This window comes from Eucyclogobius newberryi, unplaced genomic scaffold (assembly GCF_026437365.1).
Source record: "Eucyclogobius newberryi isolate DKJ021-1_F unplaced genomic scaffold, fEucNew1.0.hap1 SCAF_12, whole genome shotgun sequence".
Taxonomy (NCBI): Eukaryota; Metazoa; Chordata; class Actinopteri; order Gobiiformes; family Gobiidae; genus Eucyclogobius; species Eucyclogobius newberryi.
Genome location: NW_027315746.1, coordinates 13148357 through 13168030, shown reverse-complemented (window position 1 = coordinate 13168030; position 19674 = coordinate 13148357). Strand labels below are relative to the sequence as shown.

At 41.2% G+C, this 19674-nt stretch overlaps 1 protein-coding gene across 1 annotated transcript in view; it reads left to right on the top strand.

Annotated features, from left to right (window-relative positions):
• Positions 1-19674, top strand: part of ghrhra (growth hormone releasing hormone receptor a) — a 139069-nt gene that overhangs the window by 71449 nt on the left and 47946 nt on the right. Inside the window, exons 5-6 of the mRNA XM_072440332.1 lie at positions 6675-6772; positions 15263-15395. Of these exons, the coding sequence (XP_072296433.1) occupies positions 6675-6772; positions 15263-15395 (231 nt within the window). The remainder of the gene's footprint in view (positions 1-6674; positions 6773-15262; positions 15396-19674) is intronic.

The following is a 19674-nucleotide window of genomic DNA, read 5'->3' as shown; positions in this document are numbered from 1 at the left end:
TCCTCACTGTCCTCGTAACATGTCCTCTTCACATGTTCTCTTCACATGTCCTCTTCACATGTTCTCTTCACATGTTCTCTTCACATGTCCTCTTCACATGTTCTCTTCACATGTCCTCTTCACGTGTCCTCTTCACGTGTCCTCTTCACATGTTCTCTTCACATGTTCTCTTCACACGTCCTCTTCACACATTCTCTTCACACGTTTTCTTCACATGTTCTCTTCACATGTCCTCTTCACATGTCCTCTTCACATGTTCTCGTCACATGTTCTCTTCACATGTCCTCGTCACATGTCCTCTTCACATGTCCTCGTCACATGTCCTCTTCACATGTTCTCTTCACATGTTCTCTTCACATGTCCTCGTCACATGTCCTCTTCACATGTCCTCTTCACATGTCCTCTTCACATGTTCTCGTCACATGTTCTTGTCACATGTTCTCTTCACATGTTCTCTTCACATGTTCTCTTCACATGTTCTCTTCACATGTCCTCTTCACATGTTCTCTTCCCATGTTCTCTTCACTGGTTCTCCTCACTGTCCTCGTCACATGTCCTCTTCACATGTTCTCCTCACATGTTCTCCTCACTGTCCTCGTCACATGTCCTCTTCACATATTCTCCTCACTGTCCTCGTCACATGTCCTCTTCACATATTCTCCTCACTGTCCTCGTCACATGTCCTCTTCACATGTTCTCTTCACATGTTCTCCTCACTGTCCTCGTCACATGTCCTCTTCACATGTTCTCCTCACTGTCCTCGTCACATGTCCTCTTCACATATTCTCCTCACTGTCCTCGTCACATGTCCTCTTCACATGTTCTCCTCACTGTCCTCGTCACATGTCCTCTTCACATATTCTCCTCACTGTCCTCGTCACATGTTCTCTTCACATGTTCTCTTCACATGTTCTCTTCACATGTCCTCGTCACATGTCCTCTTCACATATTCTCCTCACTGTCCTCGTAACATGTCCTCTTCACATGTTCTCTTCACATGTCCTCTTCACATGTTCTCTTCACATGTTCTCTTCACATGTCCTCTTCACATGTTCTCTTCACGTGTCCTCTTCACATGTCCTCTTCACATGTTCTCTTCACATGTTCTCTTCACACGTCCTCTTCACACATTCTCTTCACACGTTTTCTTCACATGTTCTCTTCACATGTCCTCTTCACATGTCCTCTTCACATGTTCTCGTCACATGTTCTCTTCACATGTCCTCGTCACATGTCCTCTTCACATGTCCTCGTCACATGTCCTCTTCACATGTTCTCTTCACATGTTCTCTTCACATGTCCTCGTCACATGTCCTCTTCACATGTCCTCTTCACGTGTCCTCTTCACATGTTCTCGTCACATGTTCTTGTCACATGTTCTCTTCACATGTTCTCTTCACATGTTCTCTTCACATGTCCTCTTCACATGTTCTCTTCCCATGTTCTCTTCACATGTTCTCTTCACATGTCCTCGTCACATGTCCTCTTCACATGTCCTCTTCACATGTCCTCTTCACGTGTTCTCTTCACGTGTTCTCTTCACATGTTCTCTTCGCGTGTCCTCTTCACGTGTTCTCTTCACGTGTTCTCTTCACGTGTTCTCTTCACGTGTCCTCCTCACTGTCCTCTTCACGTGTTCTCTTCACGTGTTCTCGTCACGTGTCCTCGTCACGTGTCCTCTTCACGTGTCCTCTTCACGTGTCCTCTTCACGTGTTCTCTTCACGTGTTCTCTTCACGTGTCCTCTTCACGTGTCCTCTTCACGTGTTCTCTTCACATGTTCTCTTCACATGTTCTCTGTTCACGTGTCCTCTTCACGTGTCCTCTTCACGTGTCCTCTTCAAGTGTCCTCTTCACGTGTTCTCTTCACATGTTCTCTTCACATGTCCTCTTCACATGTCCTCTTCACGTGTACTCTTCACGTGTCCTCTTCACGTGTCCTCTTCACGTGTCCTCTTCACGTGTCCTCTTCACGTGTTCTCTTCACGTGTCCTCTTCACGTGTTCTCTTCACATGTCCTCTTCACATGTCCTCTTCACATGTCCTCTTCACATGTCCTCTCACCTGTCCTCTTCACATGTCCTCTTCACATGTCCTCTTCACATGTCCTCTCACCTGTCCTCTTCACATGTCCTCTTCACATGTTCTCTTCACATGTTCTCTTCACATGTTCTCTTCACATGTTCTCTTCACATGTCCTCTTCACATGTCCTCTCACATGTTCTCTTCACATGTCCTCTTCACATGTTCTCTTCACATGTTCTCTTCACATGTCCTCTTCACATGTCCTCTCACATGTTCTCTTCACATGTCCTCTTCACATGTCCTCTTCACATGTTCTCTTCACATGTTATCTTCACATGTCCTCTTCACATGTCCTCTTCACATGTCCTCTTCACATGTCCTCTTCACATGTTCTCTTCACATGTTCTCTTCACATGTCCTCTTCACATGTTCTCATCACATGTTCTCTTCACATGTTCTCTTCACATGTTCTCCCTCACATGTTCTCATCACATGTTCTCTTCACATGTTCTCCCTCACATGTTCTCATCACATGTTCTCATCACATGTTCTCTTCACATGTCCTCTTCACATGTCCTCTTCACATGTCCTCTACACATGTTCTCTTCACATGTTCTCTTCACATGTTCTCTTCACATGTTCTCTTCATAAGTTCTCTTCACATGTTCTCTTCACATGTCCTGCTCACTGTCCTCGTCACATGTCCTCTTCACATGTCTTCTTCACATGTTCTCCTCACTGTCCTCGTCATATGTCCTCTTCACATGTTTTCCTCACTGTCCTCGTCACATGTTCTCTTCACATGTTCTCTTCACATGTTCTCTTCACATGTCCTCTTCACATGTTCTCTTCACATGTTCTCTTCACATGTCCTCGTCACATGTTCTCCTCACTGTCCTCTTCACGTGTTCTCTTCACGGGTTCTCGTCACGTGTCCTCGTCACGTGTCCTCGTCACATGTTCTCTTCACATGTCTTCTTCACGTGTCCTCATCACGTGTCCTCTTCACGTGTCCTCTTCACGTGTCCTCTTCACGTGTTCTCTTCACATGTCCTCTTCACATGTCCTCTTCACATGTTCTCTTCACATGTTCTCTTCACATGTCCTCTTCACATGTCCTCTTCACATGTCCTCTCACATGTTCTCTTCACATGTCCTCTTCACATGTCCTCTTCACATGTCCTCTTCACATGTTTTCTTCACATGTTCTCTTCACATGTTCTCTTCACATGTCCTCTTCACATGTCCTCTCACATGTTCTCTTCACATGTCCTCTTCACATGTCCTCTTCACATGTTCTCTTCACATGTTCTCTTCACATGTCCTCTTCACATGTCCTCTTCACATGTTCTCTTCACATGTTCTCTTCACATGTCCTCTTCACATGTTCTCTTCACATGTTCTCTTCACATGTTCTCTTCACATGTCCTCTTCACATGTTCTCTTCACATGTTCTCTTCACATATCCTCGTCACATGTTCTCATCACATGTTCTCTTCACATGTTCTCTTTACGTGTTCTCGTCACGTGTCCTCGTCACGTGTCCTTGTCAAATGTTCTCTTCACATGTCCTCTTCACGTGTCCTCTTCACGTGTCCTCTTCACGTGTCCTCTTCACGTGTTCTCTTCACGTGTCCTCTTCACGTGTTCTCTTCACATGTCCTCTTCACATGTCCTCTTCACATGTTCTCTTCACATGTTCTCTTCACATGTCCTCTTCACATGTCCTCTCACATGTTCTCTTCACATGTCCTCTTCACCTGTCCTCTTCACATGTCCTCTTCACATGTTCTCTTCACATGTTCTCTTCACATGTTCTCTTCACATGTCCTCTTCACATGTCCTCTCACATGTTCTCTTCACATGTCCTCTTCACATGTCCTCTTCACATGTTCTCTTCACATGTTATCTTCACATGTCCTCTTCACATGTCCTCTTCACATGTCCTCTTCACATGTCCTCTTCACATGTTCTCTTCACATGTTCTCTTCACATGTTCTCATCACATGTTCTCTTCACATGTTCTCTTCACATGTTCTCCCTCACATGTTCTCATCACATGTTCTCATCACATGTTCTCTTCACATGTCCTCTTCACATGTCCTCTTCACATGTCCTCTACACATGTTCTCTTCACATGTTCTCTTCACATGTTCTCTTCACATGTTCTCTTCATAAGTTCTCTTCACATGTTCTCTTCACATGTCCTCCTCACTGTCCTCGTCACATGTCCTCTTCACATGTCTTCTTCACATGTTCTCCTCACTGTCCTCGTCATATGTCCTCTTCACATGTTTTCCTCACTGTCCTCGTCACATGTTCTCTTCACATGTTCTCTTCACATGTCCTCTTCACATGTTCTCTTCACATGTTCTCTTCACATGTCCTCGTCACATGTTCTCCTCACTGTCCTCTTCACGTGTTCTCTTCACGTGTTCTCGTCACGTGTCCTCGTCACGTGTCCTCGTCACATGTTCTCTTCACATGTCCTCTTCACGTGTCCTCATCACGTGTCCTCTTCACGTGTCCTCTTCACGTGTCCTCTTCACGTGTTCTCTTCACGTGTCCTCTTCACGTGTTCTCTTCACATGTCCTCTTCACATGTCCTCTTCACATGTTCTCTTCACATGTTCTCTTCACATTTCCTCTTCACATGTCCTCTTCACATGTCCTCTCACATGTTCTCTTCACATGTCCTCTTCACATGTCCTCTTCACATGTTCTCTTCACATGTTCTCTTCACATGTTCTCTTCACATGTCCTCTTCACATGTCCTCTCACATGTTCTCTTCACATGTCCTCTTCACATGTCCTCTTCACATGTTCTCTTCACATGTTCTCTTCACATGTCCTCTTCACATGTCCTCTTCACATGTTCTCTTCACATGTCCTCTTCACATGTTCTCTTCACATGTTCTCTTCACATGTTCTCCCTCACATGTCCTCTTCACATGTTCTCTTCATATGTTCTCTTCACATGTCCTCTTCACATGTTCTCATCACATGTTCTCTTCACATGTTCTCTTCACATGTTCTCCCTCACATCTTCTCATCACATGTTCTCATCACATGTTCTCTTCACATGTCCTCTTCACATGTCCTCTTCACATGTCCTCTTCACATGTTCTCCCTCACATGTCCTCTTCACATGTTCTCTTCACATGTTCTCGTCACATGTTCTCTTCACATGTTCTCTTCACATGTTCTCTTCACATGTTCTCTTCACATGTTCTCATCACATGTTCTCATCACATGTTCTCTTCACATGTCCTCTTCACATGTCCTCTTCACATGTCCTCTACACATGTTCTCTTCACATGTTCTCTTCACATGTTCTCTTCACATGTTCTCTTCATAAGTTCTCTTCACATGTTCTCTTCACATGTCCTCCTCACTGTCCTCGTCACATGTCCTCTTCACATGTCTTCTTCACATGTTCTCCTCACTGTCCTCGTCATATGTCCTCTTCACATGTTTTCCTCACTGTCCTCGTCACATGTTCTCTTCACATGTTCTCTTCACATGTTCTCTTCACATGTCCTCTTCACATGTTCTCTTCACATGTTCTCTTCACATGTCCTCGTCACATGTTCTCCTCACTGTCCTCTTCACGTGTTCTCTTCACGTGTTCTCGTCACGTGTCCTCGTCACGTGTCCTCGTCACATGTTCTCTTCACATGTCCTCTTCACGTGTCCTCACCACGTGTCCTCTTCACGTGTCCTCTTCACGTGTCCTCTTCACGTGTTCTCTTCACGTGTCCTCTTCACGTGTTCTCTTCACATGTCCTCTTCACATGTCCTCTTCACATGTTCTCTTTACATGTTCTCTTCACATTTCCTCTTCACATGTCCTCTTCACATGTCCTCTCACATGTTCTCTTCACATGTCCTCTTCACATGTCCTCTTCACATGTTCTCTTCACATGTTCTCTTCACATGTTCTCTTCACATGTCCTCTTCACATGTCCTCTCACATGTTCTCTTCACATGTCCTCTTCACATGTCCTCTTCACATGTTCTCTTCACATGTTCTCTTCACATGTCCTCTTCACATGTCCTCTTCACATGTTCTCTTCACATGTCCTCTTCACATGTTCTCTTCACATGTTCTCTTCACATGTCCTCTTCACATGTTCTCATCACATGTTCTCTTCACATGTTCTCTTCACATGTCCTCTTCACATGTCCTCTTCACATGTCCTCTTCACATGTCCTCTCACATGTTCTCTTCACATGTCCTCTTCACATGTCCTCTTCACATGTTCTCTTCACATGTTCTCTTCACATGTCCTCTTCACATGTCCTCTTCACATGTTCTCTTCACATGTCCTCTTCACATGTTCTCTTCACATGTTCTCTTCACATGTCCTCTTCACATGTTCTCATCACATGTTCTCTTCACATGTTCTCTTCACATGTTCTCCCTCACATGTTCTCATCACATGTTCTCATCACATGTTCTCTTCACATGTCCTCTTCACATGTCCTCTTCACATGTCCTCTTCACATGTTCTCCCTCACATGTCCTCTTCACATGTTCTCTTCACATGTTCTCGTCACATGTTCTCTTCACATGTTCTCTTCACATGTTCTCTTCACATGTTCTCTTCACATGTTCTCTTCACATGTTCTCTTCACATGTGCTTGCAGACGAGTTACCTCTCCACGTTCAGACAGGTTTACACTGTGGGCTACGCCACCTCCCTCATCTCACTCCTCACCGCCATCGTGGTGTTCTCCGCCTTCAGGTGAGACTCAAGATACTGAGCAAATGTTTTTGATGTTTCTTGTGATTCTCCTGCAAACAATGATCTGATTTGTCTTTACGATCCTTTAGAAATGTGCTAAATGTGCTAAAACTTGCTGCTAAATGCCTTGGTTGAGATCGCATTGTGAATATTGTCAGGAAGGTATTGAGTATATTCATATAGTAAATTTTATACTATATAAATAACCCTAACCCTACAGTATATTTTATAGTAAATAATTCAAACTAAAAACGTTTCAAATAAGGTTATACGGTGATATTTCTGCACTTTTGTGATTCATTTTACAGATATTTCACATTTGTTTCATAATTAAACCTTAATTAATGAGTTCAAATACACGTTTAAGACATTTCTGTTGGATTTACACAGTATTGTCGATATTTGTTATTGAGATACTCCAAAAGTACAACAATATTCATTTTTGTCTATATTGAGCACCTCTATGAATACCTCTATTCTATAAATACCTCTATATATCTCAGGACCAGTGTGGCTCCTGACGTGTGTGTGTGAATTTAATTGTCTGTGGCTGAATGTTGATAATGTTTGTGGTGCAGGGAGAGTGGATTGTTTTTTTGTATTAAATCTAATGGTTTTGTTTCTGAACTCGTGGCTTCTTTACACAAACTCAAAAGAAAACTAAAAAATATCAATGTGAGAAAGATTTTACTGTTGATATCCTAATTTTGCATATTTTTAAAACAGCAATCGCAGTATTATCTATTTTTCTCACATCTCTTTTCACGCACAGACTTGAAGGGGAGCAAATTGGATGCCATTAGCGTGTTTAGCAAATGAGCGTCAGCGCTGGCAGGCAGAATATTAAACACTCCACACTTTCATTCATGTCTTCAGACCAGGATTACAACTTGGATTTTCTTCATGCTCGTGACTGTAATTGTCATTTAAATTACTGGGGCTAGAATGTGATGGTGAGTCCACAGTACGGCATTAAACACCTTTTAACTCACTGCAATTGTGTGGTAAATGTGAAATGTGCAATGTTTTTAAATGTTTTTATCTTTATTTGGTGCAGTTGTTTGTTTTGTGTCAATTATAATTACATCACTGTCTTTTTGCGCTGGCTACAATATATTTTTTTTATTGGCACGTTGTTTTCAGCGGGACGACTTAGTTGTTTATTACGGATCATTGAAAAAAAAAAATACACATAATAACAAAAGAACAACAAAACGAGCAAAGTTTTTGTTTTGGCCAAAAGAAACAAAAAGAGACAGCAATGCAGGAACTAGAGGTTTGTTTTGGACTTACTTTGGACGCTACCTGCCCTGACCGATTCAGCTTTATTACTGTTACGTTGTTTTATTTTTGAAAACTACTCACGTATTTCTAATAATTTGGTGCAGTTGTTTGTTTTGTGTCAATTATAATTACATCACTGCCTTTTTGCGCTGGCTACAATACATTTTTTTTATTGGCACGTCGTTTTCAGCGGGACGACTTAGTTGTTTATTACGGATCATTGAAAAAAAAGAAATATATATATAATAACAAAAGAACAACAAAACATAGGCAAGTTTTTTGTACTGGCCAAAAGAAACAAAAAGAGACAGCAATGCAGGCATTTTTTTTTGTTTTTTGATGAAGGACGCTACCTGCCCTGACCCATTCAGCTTTATTACTGTTACGTTGTTTTATTTTTGAAAACTACTCACGTATTTCTAATAGACTGCTGTCTCTACAAGCGGCTGTGCTGCTTTGCAATCCTGCGACACATTTATCTTCAAAGTCATTGTAGCAACAACTCAAACAATTCAAAGCGTGATATAACACAATATACTAAGATCTGGCTCTTTCTTACGCGTTTTATCAATCTCCTCAAAGCTTCCAGGTCCAGATGGGTGGATTAATAATTTGCTAAACATATTACCAGCGTGATATCACTCCTAAGTCATTAAATAGAAACTCATTAGCTGCATTTCACATTTAAGGCGCCAACAACTGACAGACAAACACTGATGTACGTATCAATAATAAACGCCAAAAAAGCAATAAACGCTGAGTTAATTGACTCATTCTAAAACAATAAAATCAGTAAAAAGAAAGAAGTAAAAGTATATCACGTCGGAAAAGTACAATGTCCTCAAAAACATACTAAAATACATGATACTGATACCTCTGGTTTGAGATGCTGAGATTAGAACTGGAACAGGATTAGAAGGAGGCAGATGGAGGGGAACATGTTTTTTTCTGTTTATTCAGGTCAATACAGCAGATGTATTGACCTAAATTGCATTGCCCTGTATATTGTTCTTCTATGACATATATAAGAAGAATCCTATAGAATACAAGGCTAAAGCACCACATCCATCATGGGTCTTGTGAGGTGATTGTAGCCCGTGAATGCGTGACATGGAGGCTTGTCGGCACCAGGACAGACTCGTATCTGAGTCGTGATGAGCTGTGATCTACTTTACACAGGCTTGGCTCCATTACACCTGATGGATGCTCTTTCCAACAAGACAAGCCACAGACTCAAGATGTGTGCAGCTGCTGCTGGGGGTTTGTGCTGCTCTGGGACTGAGCAATGTCCCAGTCCGGGCTAAGTCCAGTCTAAGTCCAGTCTGAGTCCAGTTCAAGTCTGCTCTAAATCCTGTCTAAGTCAAGTCTATGTCAAGTCTAAGTCCAGTCTAGTCTTTTTCTGTACAAAAAATCAGCACACATACACACGGCAACGCGCAGGCACATGCTCGAACACATGTCAGGTGTGGACATGTGTGTGTGGACGTGTGTGTGGACGTGTCTGTGGACGTATGTGTTGACGTGTGTGTGAACCTGTCTGTGGACGTGTCTGTGGACGTGTGTGTGAACCTGTGTGTGGACCTGTGTGTGGACGTCTCTGTGGACGTGTGTGTGGATGTGTGTGTGGACGTGTCTGTGGACCTGTGTATGGACGTGTGTGTGGACCTGTGTGTGGACGTGTGTGTGGACCTGTATGTGGACGTGTGTGTGGACCTGTATGTGGACGTGTGTGTGGACCTGTGTGTGGACGTGTGTGTGGACCTGTGTGTGGACCTGTGTGTGGACCTGTGTGTGGACCTGTGTGTGGACGTGTGTGTGGGCCTGTGTGTGGACATGTGTGTGGACCTGTGTGTGGACGTGTGTGTGGACGTGTATGTGGACGTGTGTGTGGGCCTGTGTATGGACATGTGTGTGGACCTGTGTGTGGACGTGTGTGTGGACGTGTATGTGGACCTGTGTGTGGACGTGTGTGTGGACCTGTGTGTGGACGTGTGTGTGGACCTGTGTGTGGACGTGTGTGTGGACCTGTGTGTGGACGTGTGTGTGGACCTGTGTGTGGACGTGTGTGTGGACGTGTGTGTGGACGTATGTGTGGACATGTGTGTGGACATGTGTGTGAACATGTGTGTGGACGTATGTGTGGACATGTGTGTGGACATGTGTGTGGACGTGTGTGTGGACATGTGTGTGGACATGTGTGTGGACATGTGTGTGGACGTATGTGTGGACATGTGTGTGGACATGTGTGTGGACGTGTGTGTGGACGTGTGTGTGGACATGTGTGTGGACGTATGTGTGGACATGTGTGTGGACGTGTGTGTGGACATGTGTGTGGACATGTGTGTGGACATGTGTGTGGACATGTGTGTGGACGTATGTGTGGACATGTGTGTGGACATGTGTGCGGTGCTGTCCTGTACACATTTACACAGAACACCGTCTCGTGTGTGGGTTTGTGTTAAACAAATAAATCCACACATCAGTGGTGTGTGGACCTGGGGTGGATATTAGAAAAGAGAGTGGGCTTTGAACACAGGTCGTCCACGTGAAGGACAAACACATGTCCTACTGAGCTCGTCTCACACACACATCCTTGTGCTGAATGGATTAAATAAGCCTACTTCACCGACCAATTCATTACACATAATTAGCATTCTGTGTTGTTAAATGACAATTTCTAATTAACATCGAATCATTGGAAACATGAACAGAGCCTTAGCTACAAACAAAGACTTAAAGGCGGTATGGACGATTTTTCGGCGATTTGAGAACGCAGGTGGAAGTGCGCATGCGCACTCCCCCGTGCGGACTGATACAACACACACGTGCGTTTGTTTATTAGCGCAACGGAGCGCATCGCATCGCTCGTCTCCCGTAGATTTCTGTCCACTTCTGCGTCAGCTCGAACTGTCTTTCTCCGTCTTCATTTTGCCCCGTACACTGAGGGAACTATATTATGATAGATCCATGCGCTTAGGCACGCGGAAACGTGGGGACGAGCCTGACGCCGCTGCAGGTGAGCGATAGGTGCGTTTTATGATTGATACGTGGCAGGACCAATGATTTATCCACGCCACGAGGAAATATGATAAAAAATTTGCTGGAAAAAATCGTTCATACCACCTTTAAATATAGTTTTTAAGTCAGTTTGTTGAAACTTGTCGCTGCTGTTGCTTGGCTTCTCCTCGCACATGTGCCGACACAAACATCCTCGATCCACACAGGTTTATTCAGCGTGGTTTGAGCATAGCTCCATGGGTTTGTGGCCCTCAGAGCATGTGCAGAGCTCTAAAAGAAGCTGGAGCATGAACGAGCCGCTGTGGTACAAGCAGAATCATGCTTCCCGCGCAGTACTGCCCAGCGGCCTGTAGAGGCCAGCAAAATACACCGTGAGTTCAGACAAGCTTCAGAAGCAGAAGTGAGAGGAAAACGGGCTTATTTGGATATAGTTTAGAACAATCCATATATAGTGGATTTATTAACCAATCACTGATTGCCCTGACTGCACGCCACTGCCACACGTTACATAGCATATTATACGATCTGTGTATATCTACCTATTGCATTATTACCAGTGTGCATGTGTTTTTGTCATTTGCCATCAGTTGTTTTTACTGAATAGAAATTGGGAACAAGTACCGGAATTTTTACTTCTGCTTTTTCCTTTTGAGCTTTGTATTTAATTTCCTCTAAACTGCTTGAACAAGAAAAACCGAACTGAATGTATCATTTTTACACTTTGCACTTTTACTTTGTTTACAATACAGCACAACTCCAAAAGAGCAGGCCACTCAATCCGCTGCACATTTCACGTCCTGACACAGTTATTATAGAGTACGCTCTTACAATGATCATTTTAGGCCCAGTTATTTTTATTACAATAATTATCTTGTCCCTCTGGTCGGATATTATGCGTATGAAGACGTCCTACTCAAAGTAACTACACAGTATTCTGTATCAGTACTGACCCAATTCCACATTGTTTACTTTTGACACATTGTCTAGCCTAATGTATTGTTTACCATGTGACTGTGTTTACATGCACACACATAATCTGATCATAATCTCCTTCTCAAGTTATGAGTTCACTGATTGTTCAAACTGATGCTACAAACGGACAAAAACGCAAGATAAAATGTTGAAGATGGAAAGAGTTATTTCAGAATTCACCGTTCGTCGTCTTCCAGGAACAGTGGCCCCGTTTCCCGCGAGTAACGCCGGTTGTTTACGATAAGAACACTTCGATAAGATGAGTTGTTTCCTCGTGTAAATAGAGCCGCCGTTGAATCTGGAGCGTAAACTTTTCAGCGATGTCAGAGTCACAGATCGCTTCGCCTCAGCCTCCACGCTCGCCCCATTTAAAACGCATTAGACAAAGGCCAAAGAGCAATTAGGAGGTGAAATTGTCTTGTTATGGAGCTGAGCACATTCGATGCTAATCCGATCCCTCCGCCGCGGTTTGTGACGTTTCCGATCCGGTTCGCGGCCCAATCATTGCGACTCGACGATCGACCTCAGTGACGTCGTCTAATTGTTCTGATGGTTTTTACGACTCTTTTCATGACTTTGTTTCTGAATAATCTGTTAGTTGGAGAGAGACTGTGAGCGATACAGTTCATCCAATTGTTGATAATGCTGTGAATGTTGTATTAAAGATTAAAGACGTTGTAATATTGCATAGGCTGTGTTGTTTATCATTTAAAAACGGTCTGGAGATGCTAAAAAAAGAGCTGTTTTAAAAATAATGGAATGAACTTGTATTGCATTCTTTTGAACAAAGGCGCAGTGATATTTCTGCACTTTAGTGGGTAATTTTGCTTACATATTGGTCTTTTTTCTCAGCTTTTTTCTGATGGAAATAGAAGAACAAAAAGCCTGAAACGACTCAGAATCGTTCATTAAAGGTTAAGGTGACTGTGATTTTCAACGGCCATGACAGGGAACACTCGTGGGCCTCGAGGCGAAAAAAGAAAAGTCCAATCTGTTGAAGGAATCTCACGTAGATTTAAACTGATCATTTTGGAGTGTCCTGAGCAAACGTCTGCACCAAACAGATGGCAAAACAATAACCACTGTCAAATTTACAGAACCAACAGTGGCAAGGACAACATTTCTCGTTTATTGTTGTATATTTGTCACTCTCATTCAAGTGTGTCGGTCATTATTAGTTTGTGAAAAGATATAAACAGATAAAGTTCAAATTTTGTAACGAAAAGGTTTGGGTGGTTTTACTCATGGGCCATGGGATCTTTTCAACGAAAAAAATGTGACTCACGACTCCTAAAGGTGGAAAAACACAACTTTACTAAAGTTTTTGGATTGTAAAATATTGACATTGATTTTTGGTGGTTGGTAGTGACAAAAATGAATGTCTCTATATTTGTTTGGAGTTTCCCAATAGTCAGACGAAATCATGTCAATCCAACAAAAATGTGTTAAAACAAGACTTTAAACATATTCGTTTAGGTTAAATTATTAGACAAATGTGAAATGTCTGTCAAATGAATCACCAAAGTGCAGAAATATCTCCTTAAATGCTTGTTTGACAGTTACAACATACCTGTATATAATTTTTTTTTTTAAATACAAGCTCTTTTTGTAGCATTTTTACTATGAATGACATTCTTTTTATTCAAATTTTGCTTCAAAATCTTCAAAACAAAATACATGAATATACTGCCCACCTCCAGTTGTTAGCCAAAGACAAATATTTTAATTCTGGCTAAAAAAACTCTATAGAACTCAATCTTATTCTATAATTAAGTATTGTCATTCGATCTAGTCACAATCGGTCAAAGTATTAGATCTGGCTGTGTCCTCCAACTGATCATTCTTGCAACAAACGTGTATCTTTGTGTTCATGTCCAAATAAAGTGAACTAAATGAATTATTATATGTCTGTATAAAAAACATACACGCACACATTGCCAACAGTCCCAACACCTCGCTCACGCTCACAGTTGACATTCCTCCTTCTTGCCTCCATTATAAAACTATCATCAAACGCGTGACAATATCTATCAACATCTCATTTGTGTTGGAGGCAGGATAAACAGATTGTAAGTGATTTGTCAGTGTCCGATATTGTCTGCATATTTATTATAGAGTTTTATTATTCCCGGCCTCAGCGTCGGTGCGTTCTGGACTCGCGGCAGGCGCTTTAGCTAACAAGGCGATGCAGCTGATCAAACACTGCTCCAGCTGAATTAAACATGAGCCACACGAGGCACACTGCGGCGGCCCCGATCCAGCCTCAGGTCAAACCATTAAGAGGTTTTTCAAATTGTTTAAACTTCATATTTTATTTATTTGCTGGTTCCAGGACTAAACCAGGACTAAATTAGGACTGAACCAGGACTAAACCAGGACTAAATTAGGACTGAACCAAGACTGAACCAAGACTAAATTAGGACTGAACCAAGACTGAACCAGGACTAAACTAGGACTGAACCGGGACTAAACCAGGACTGAACCAGGACTGAACCAGGACTGAACTAGGACTGAGACTAAACTAGGACTGAACCGGGACTAAACCAGGACTGAACCAAGACTGAACCAAGACTAAACTAGGACTGAACCGGGACTAAACCAGGACTGAACCAGGACTGAATCGGGACTGAACCAGGACTGAACCAGAACTAAACCAGGACTGAACCAGGACTGAACCAGGACTAAACCAGGACTAAACCAGGACTGAACCAGGACTGAACCGAGACTAAACCAGGACTAAACCAGGACTGAACCAGGACTGAACCAGGACTGAACCAGGACTGAACCAGGACTGAGACTAAACTAGGACTGAACCAGGACTGAACTAGGACTGAGACTAAACTAGGACTGAACCGGGACTAAACCAGGACTGAACTAGGACTGAACCAGGACTAAACCAGGACTAAACCAGGACTGAACCAGGACTAAACCAGGACTGAACCAAGACTAAACCAGGACTGAATCGGGACTGAATTTGTTTGTTTAATGCATAATTCATATGTCATTTTTTGGAGTTGCTACTCATATTTCTAAGGTGTGAATTTGGACTCATTGGTTATTAATGCTAGAATAATGCTAACATGGACGGAGAACTCAGAATGAAACATCTCTCTCTGTTTAGTTTGAAGTGTCCTTGCCTCAGCATCATAAACCTCACCGCACACCACGGATTCTAACTCTAAACCTAAAACACTCTCGTCTGTGTTTGTGCTGTAGGAAGTTCCGCTGCACGAGGAACTACATCCACATAAACCTCTTCTCCTCCTTCGTCCTGAGAGCCAGCGCCGTCTTCATCAAAGATACTGTGCTCTTCGAAGACGAGACGCTGGACCACTGCTCCGTCTCCACGGTGAGCATGCTAATTAGCTCTTTACGTCAGCACGGGCTAATTAGTTTACAGTGCAGGAGTGGTGTTGTTAATGAAGGGGGCGAATAGTACTGCAGTATTACTTGTGCTTGTATTCATTTCCCTTTATGAGAAAAAAGGGAAAAAGAGGATTTATAGTATTATTGTGATATAGTGTTATATAGTAAAAGGCCTGTGCAAACCCAACAATAGAGGTTATAATGTTATTGTCAGTGATGCAGAGTACTACAAATTTGTACTCAAGTAAAAGTACAGTTACATGGCGAATAATGTACTCAATTACCAAACTCTGCTTAAGTTAAAGTAAAAATACATGCAAAATACTACTCAGAGTTAGTTACAAGTGACTTTTAAAGCAATTTTAGTGGCATTTTAGATCAATATTGAATACAAAATGTGAAATATGAAATAGTTTTGACTTAATTTAGTAGTTTTAAACAGCATTTTGCATATTCTCTGAGCTCTAGTCTGTCAGAGGTGATGCAGTGTCATTTTGAGTCAGTTACATGCTACAATTTCATTTTTTAAGTTCAAGTGCATGTTTAAAAATCTACTAAATCACAGTAACATGAGTATTTGTAATTAGTTACTTTCCACTCCTGGTGTTTGTAATGCAATACTCATTTCTTTCAACTCGCAAAATATCAATAATCATATTAATACTTGTGTTGGTAGAAGTACAAGTTTGTTGTCATAGGAGTGAAATAACTTTCATTTAGGCTTAATATTAGGCTTAAAGTGTACTTTCAATATAATCAAATAAAATAAAATTAAAGTGAAGTCGAATTTAGTGAACAGCAGTTGCAGTTGTACATCACAGTTAAAGTAGTAACGCCTGTATTTGTTGTACTTTTGACTCCTGCGTGCTACTACTACTGCGAGTATTATGCTAATCATGTGCAAAGGTCAGCGTTACTGTGGTTTATTGAGTTAGAGGTGGAACAGGAAGAGGCAGAGGGCCGTGTGAACGCTGAAGGATGGCTCCTGTCAGGGCGTGTCATTATAAGGCCGCCGTGAGGAGTCTAACTAGTTTATGGGCAACTTTGTTTACATGGAGATGGATATTTATCAGGGGAAACAAGATCTGTGACGCCGCTGACGGTAAGACACTGAATCAGTCATTAGTCTTGTTCGCACTCGATTAGTTTTACCTAGTGACGTCTGTGAAATAGGAAATAGTCCATACTGCTGTTTTATTTGTATTTTTATGTGCATTAGCATGGGATAATAATAATAATAATCAATGTCAGCCTTCTACTTTGCTTTTACAGACTTTATTCTGCAAATGATGGAATGATAAACACATTTAAAAGGGACAAGAAGCTTTTAATTCATTTATGTCACTAACATTGTGTCTGTTTTAAGTAGATTTTAGTGTTATGTACATGTACCGACGTCATTTTGTTACAACGTTTCGTAAAAAACAAAACTATAACAACCCCTTATCTAAAACTTTGCACCAAAAGCATCCAAAAGTTCCCAAAAGAGCCTCCATGCTGCTTGGTGTTTAATCGTACCTCTGGGCCACGGCTTTAATTTATTTAAAACAACAACACTATAATTAGCTTGGAGAATACCGTAGTCTGTTGGATTGATATTGATCATTATTCCAGTTTACCCGAGCTGCATAAACTAATCCCGTCCGAACAAGGCTAATTGTTTGTCACTGTAAAACCACGTTATGACTTTAACATTCAATAATTCTCACATTATGGTATGTCAAACAAACACTAAATCATATATGAAGGAAAGGCACAATGTTCAAATGATTTAATATTGTCAATACAACGCTTTTACCATTAAGACTTCTTTACAGTGCGAAGAGAAACAAAAGAATGTTCAAAAACACCACGACCACAAAAAATCATGCAATAAACTCATTTTTAAAGTGCAATTTTAACACGTAATAGAATGCTGCTGCTTCTACTTCAACAGGCTTCCATTGTTACTACTATAAACTACTAAGTAATTCAAACTGTGCAGTATTGTGTACTTTAGGATACAATGGGTCACAATAAACAGCAGAAACGTCAACATTTATCACTCAATACTTTCCTTTTCACTCCTCAGCTCTGCCAGAATGAAAACAGGACACACTCTGTTCAAGCCACGTTCAAGTATTCCATAAGAACACATTTACAATAACATGAATATAGTCCCTCCATATGTTTGCACTTCTGTTATGACTGACTTACATGGTTAAAATGTGTTGCTGACTCCATTTTCATCCAGCGAAAGGGATTTAGTTGCAAAGTTTTAGTTAAAAAGTACAAAAAATGTCAAGATGGATGAGTAAAAACATTTCCAAACGCACTTAACAGAACTGTCTCGGGAAAGGCCAACACACGACATCATAAATTCTCATTTGCAAAAAGCCAATAGTAAAAATACACAATTACAGGATGAAATGTGTTTGACTTTTATTGTACGTTTGGCAAAAGTAGATGCTGTGCTTTTGTAAAGGAAAGTCAATGAAAAACATGGATGATTAAATAGATTGTTGTCGTCCTTTGGCCTTGACGCCGTGGCTCATGAACACTACTCTTAAATAATCGGAATATTAAAGTGGAATTTGTGTGTTCATTTTGCCCAATTTCCCTTCATTCTTAAAGTTCCTTGTTAATCTCAGGAAAACACTTGACTTTGCTTGACTTTGCTTTTATTTTCCTCAGAACTAAATGATAATATTCACAGCAATTCAAACAAATCTACACTCCAAAACAGTAAATCTTTATCGTAAAGTGCTTTTGCTTATTAGCTTTACTTTATCGTTCAGAAAGCGAAACATTTTCAGACAATTTGAGTGAAAGTGAAGTAGGGACTGTGTCATCATTTTGCGCATATTTCTTAAAATCATGATTCAAACCATTTTTGCCAAAACGTTTTTCCTCAGCGGGGCCAAAATGAATATGTATTATCCTGCCAAGGGCCAAACCTAATTTATGTTGCATTTAAAACGTTTATTTTTCCAAAAGATGACGATTAAATTGTCTTTTTTTAACATGTTTTCAGGGGAATAGGGAACACGATTTGATCTTCTTTGCATTTACTGAATGACTTTTCAGCACAGATTGAAACAAAAAGATACAATAAATGTCAGCGCCTCTTTCATGGGCCAAATTAGATCCCCTGGAGGGCCAAGTTTAGCCCGCGGGCCACCAATTTGCGCTCCCTTGATCTTGGCTCTAAAATGTCCTCTTGTGACATGACCATGACCAAAGTAAAGCCAAGAATTATTTCGCTTTTTCCACAAACAGTTTTCCAGATTTCCATGTATCTTGCTTCCTGTTATATATTAATACATAATCATTACATAAGGCTGTATACATTAAGACTAATATGCATAGACCTACTTTATATGCTGACATGAAAGGGCTGTGCATACGATATTGAGGTTCTCTGCTAAAGGAATGAGACGATCTGGTCATTTACTGAGGAGAAATATCACATAATACAGATAATCAGACACAAATTTCCTTGAGGAAAAAAAAAAAGATGATTAAATAATGGTACAAACGACTATAAAAGGAAATTGTATTTTTTAAAGCAAGGGAAGAGAGGAAGAGGAGTTACAAAGAGGACTTCTAATGAACGAGCCTTTGTGGAGATGGAACAACATGAATTGATTATAATCGTATAGATATCCTTGAGACACAGCAGACTTAAACAAACATAACAGAGTCAATATGTGCGGAATGTTTACACAAAATACTTCAGAATGCACATGCGAATACTCCAAATACTTTTGCTTTAATGGCACTTTCAAATCGCTTTCACCCATTCACTGCGTTTCAGTGTTTGGTCTTATTTAAATGTGACGATAATATCCTTGTTCCTTCCATGTTTTGACTTCCACGTTCATTCTGTTGTGTTTTATTCAAATGTGTGCTTTTAACTAAAACTGTTATCCTAATTGTATTTATTTAACAATGTTCCGCTCTAATTCTTCTTTACTTCATTCCTCAAAATGATGCCCCTTGGGTCACTCCATGTTTGTTCATTAGCAACTACCACGGTTTTCTCCCCTTTGAAGAAAACAAAACAAGTCCCCCTTGATTTGATCCCCATGGTAATCCTCCAATCGATGCGTGACATAACAGTGGACTTCCTCAACATGAGACCTAACAGCCCTTGAGACGTAATTACCTACACTTGTAACAGCCCTTTAGACCTACACTTGTAACAGCCCTTTAGACATAATTACCTACACTTGTAACTGCCCTTTAGAAATAATTACCTACACTTGTAACTGCCCTTTAGA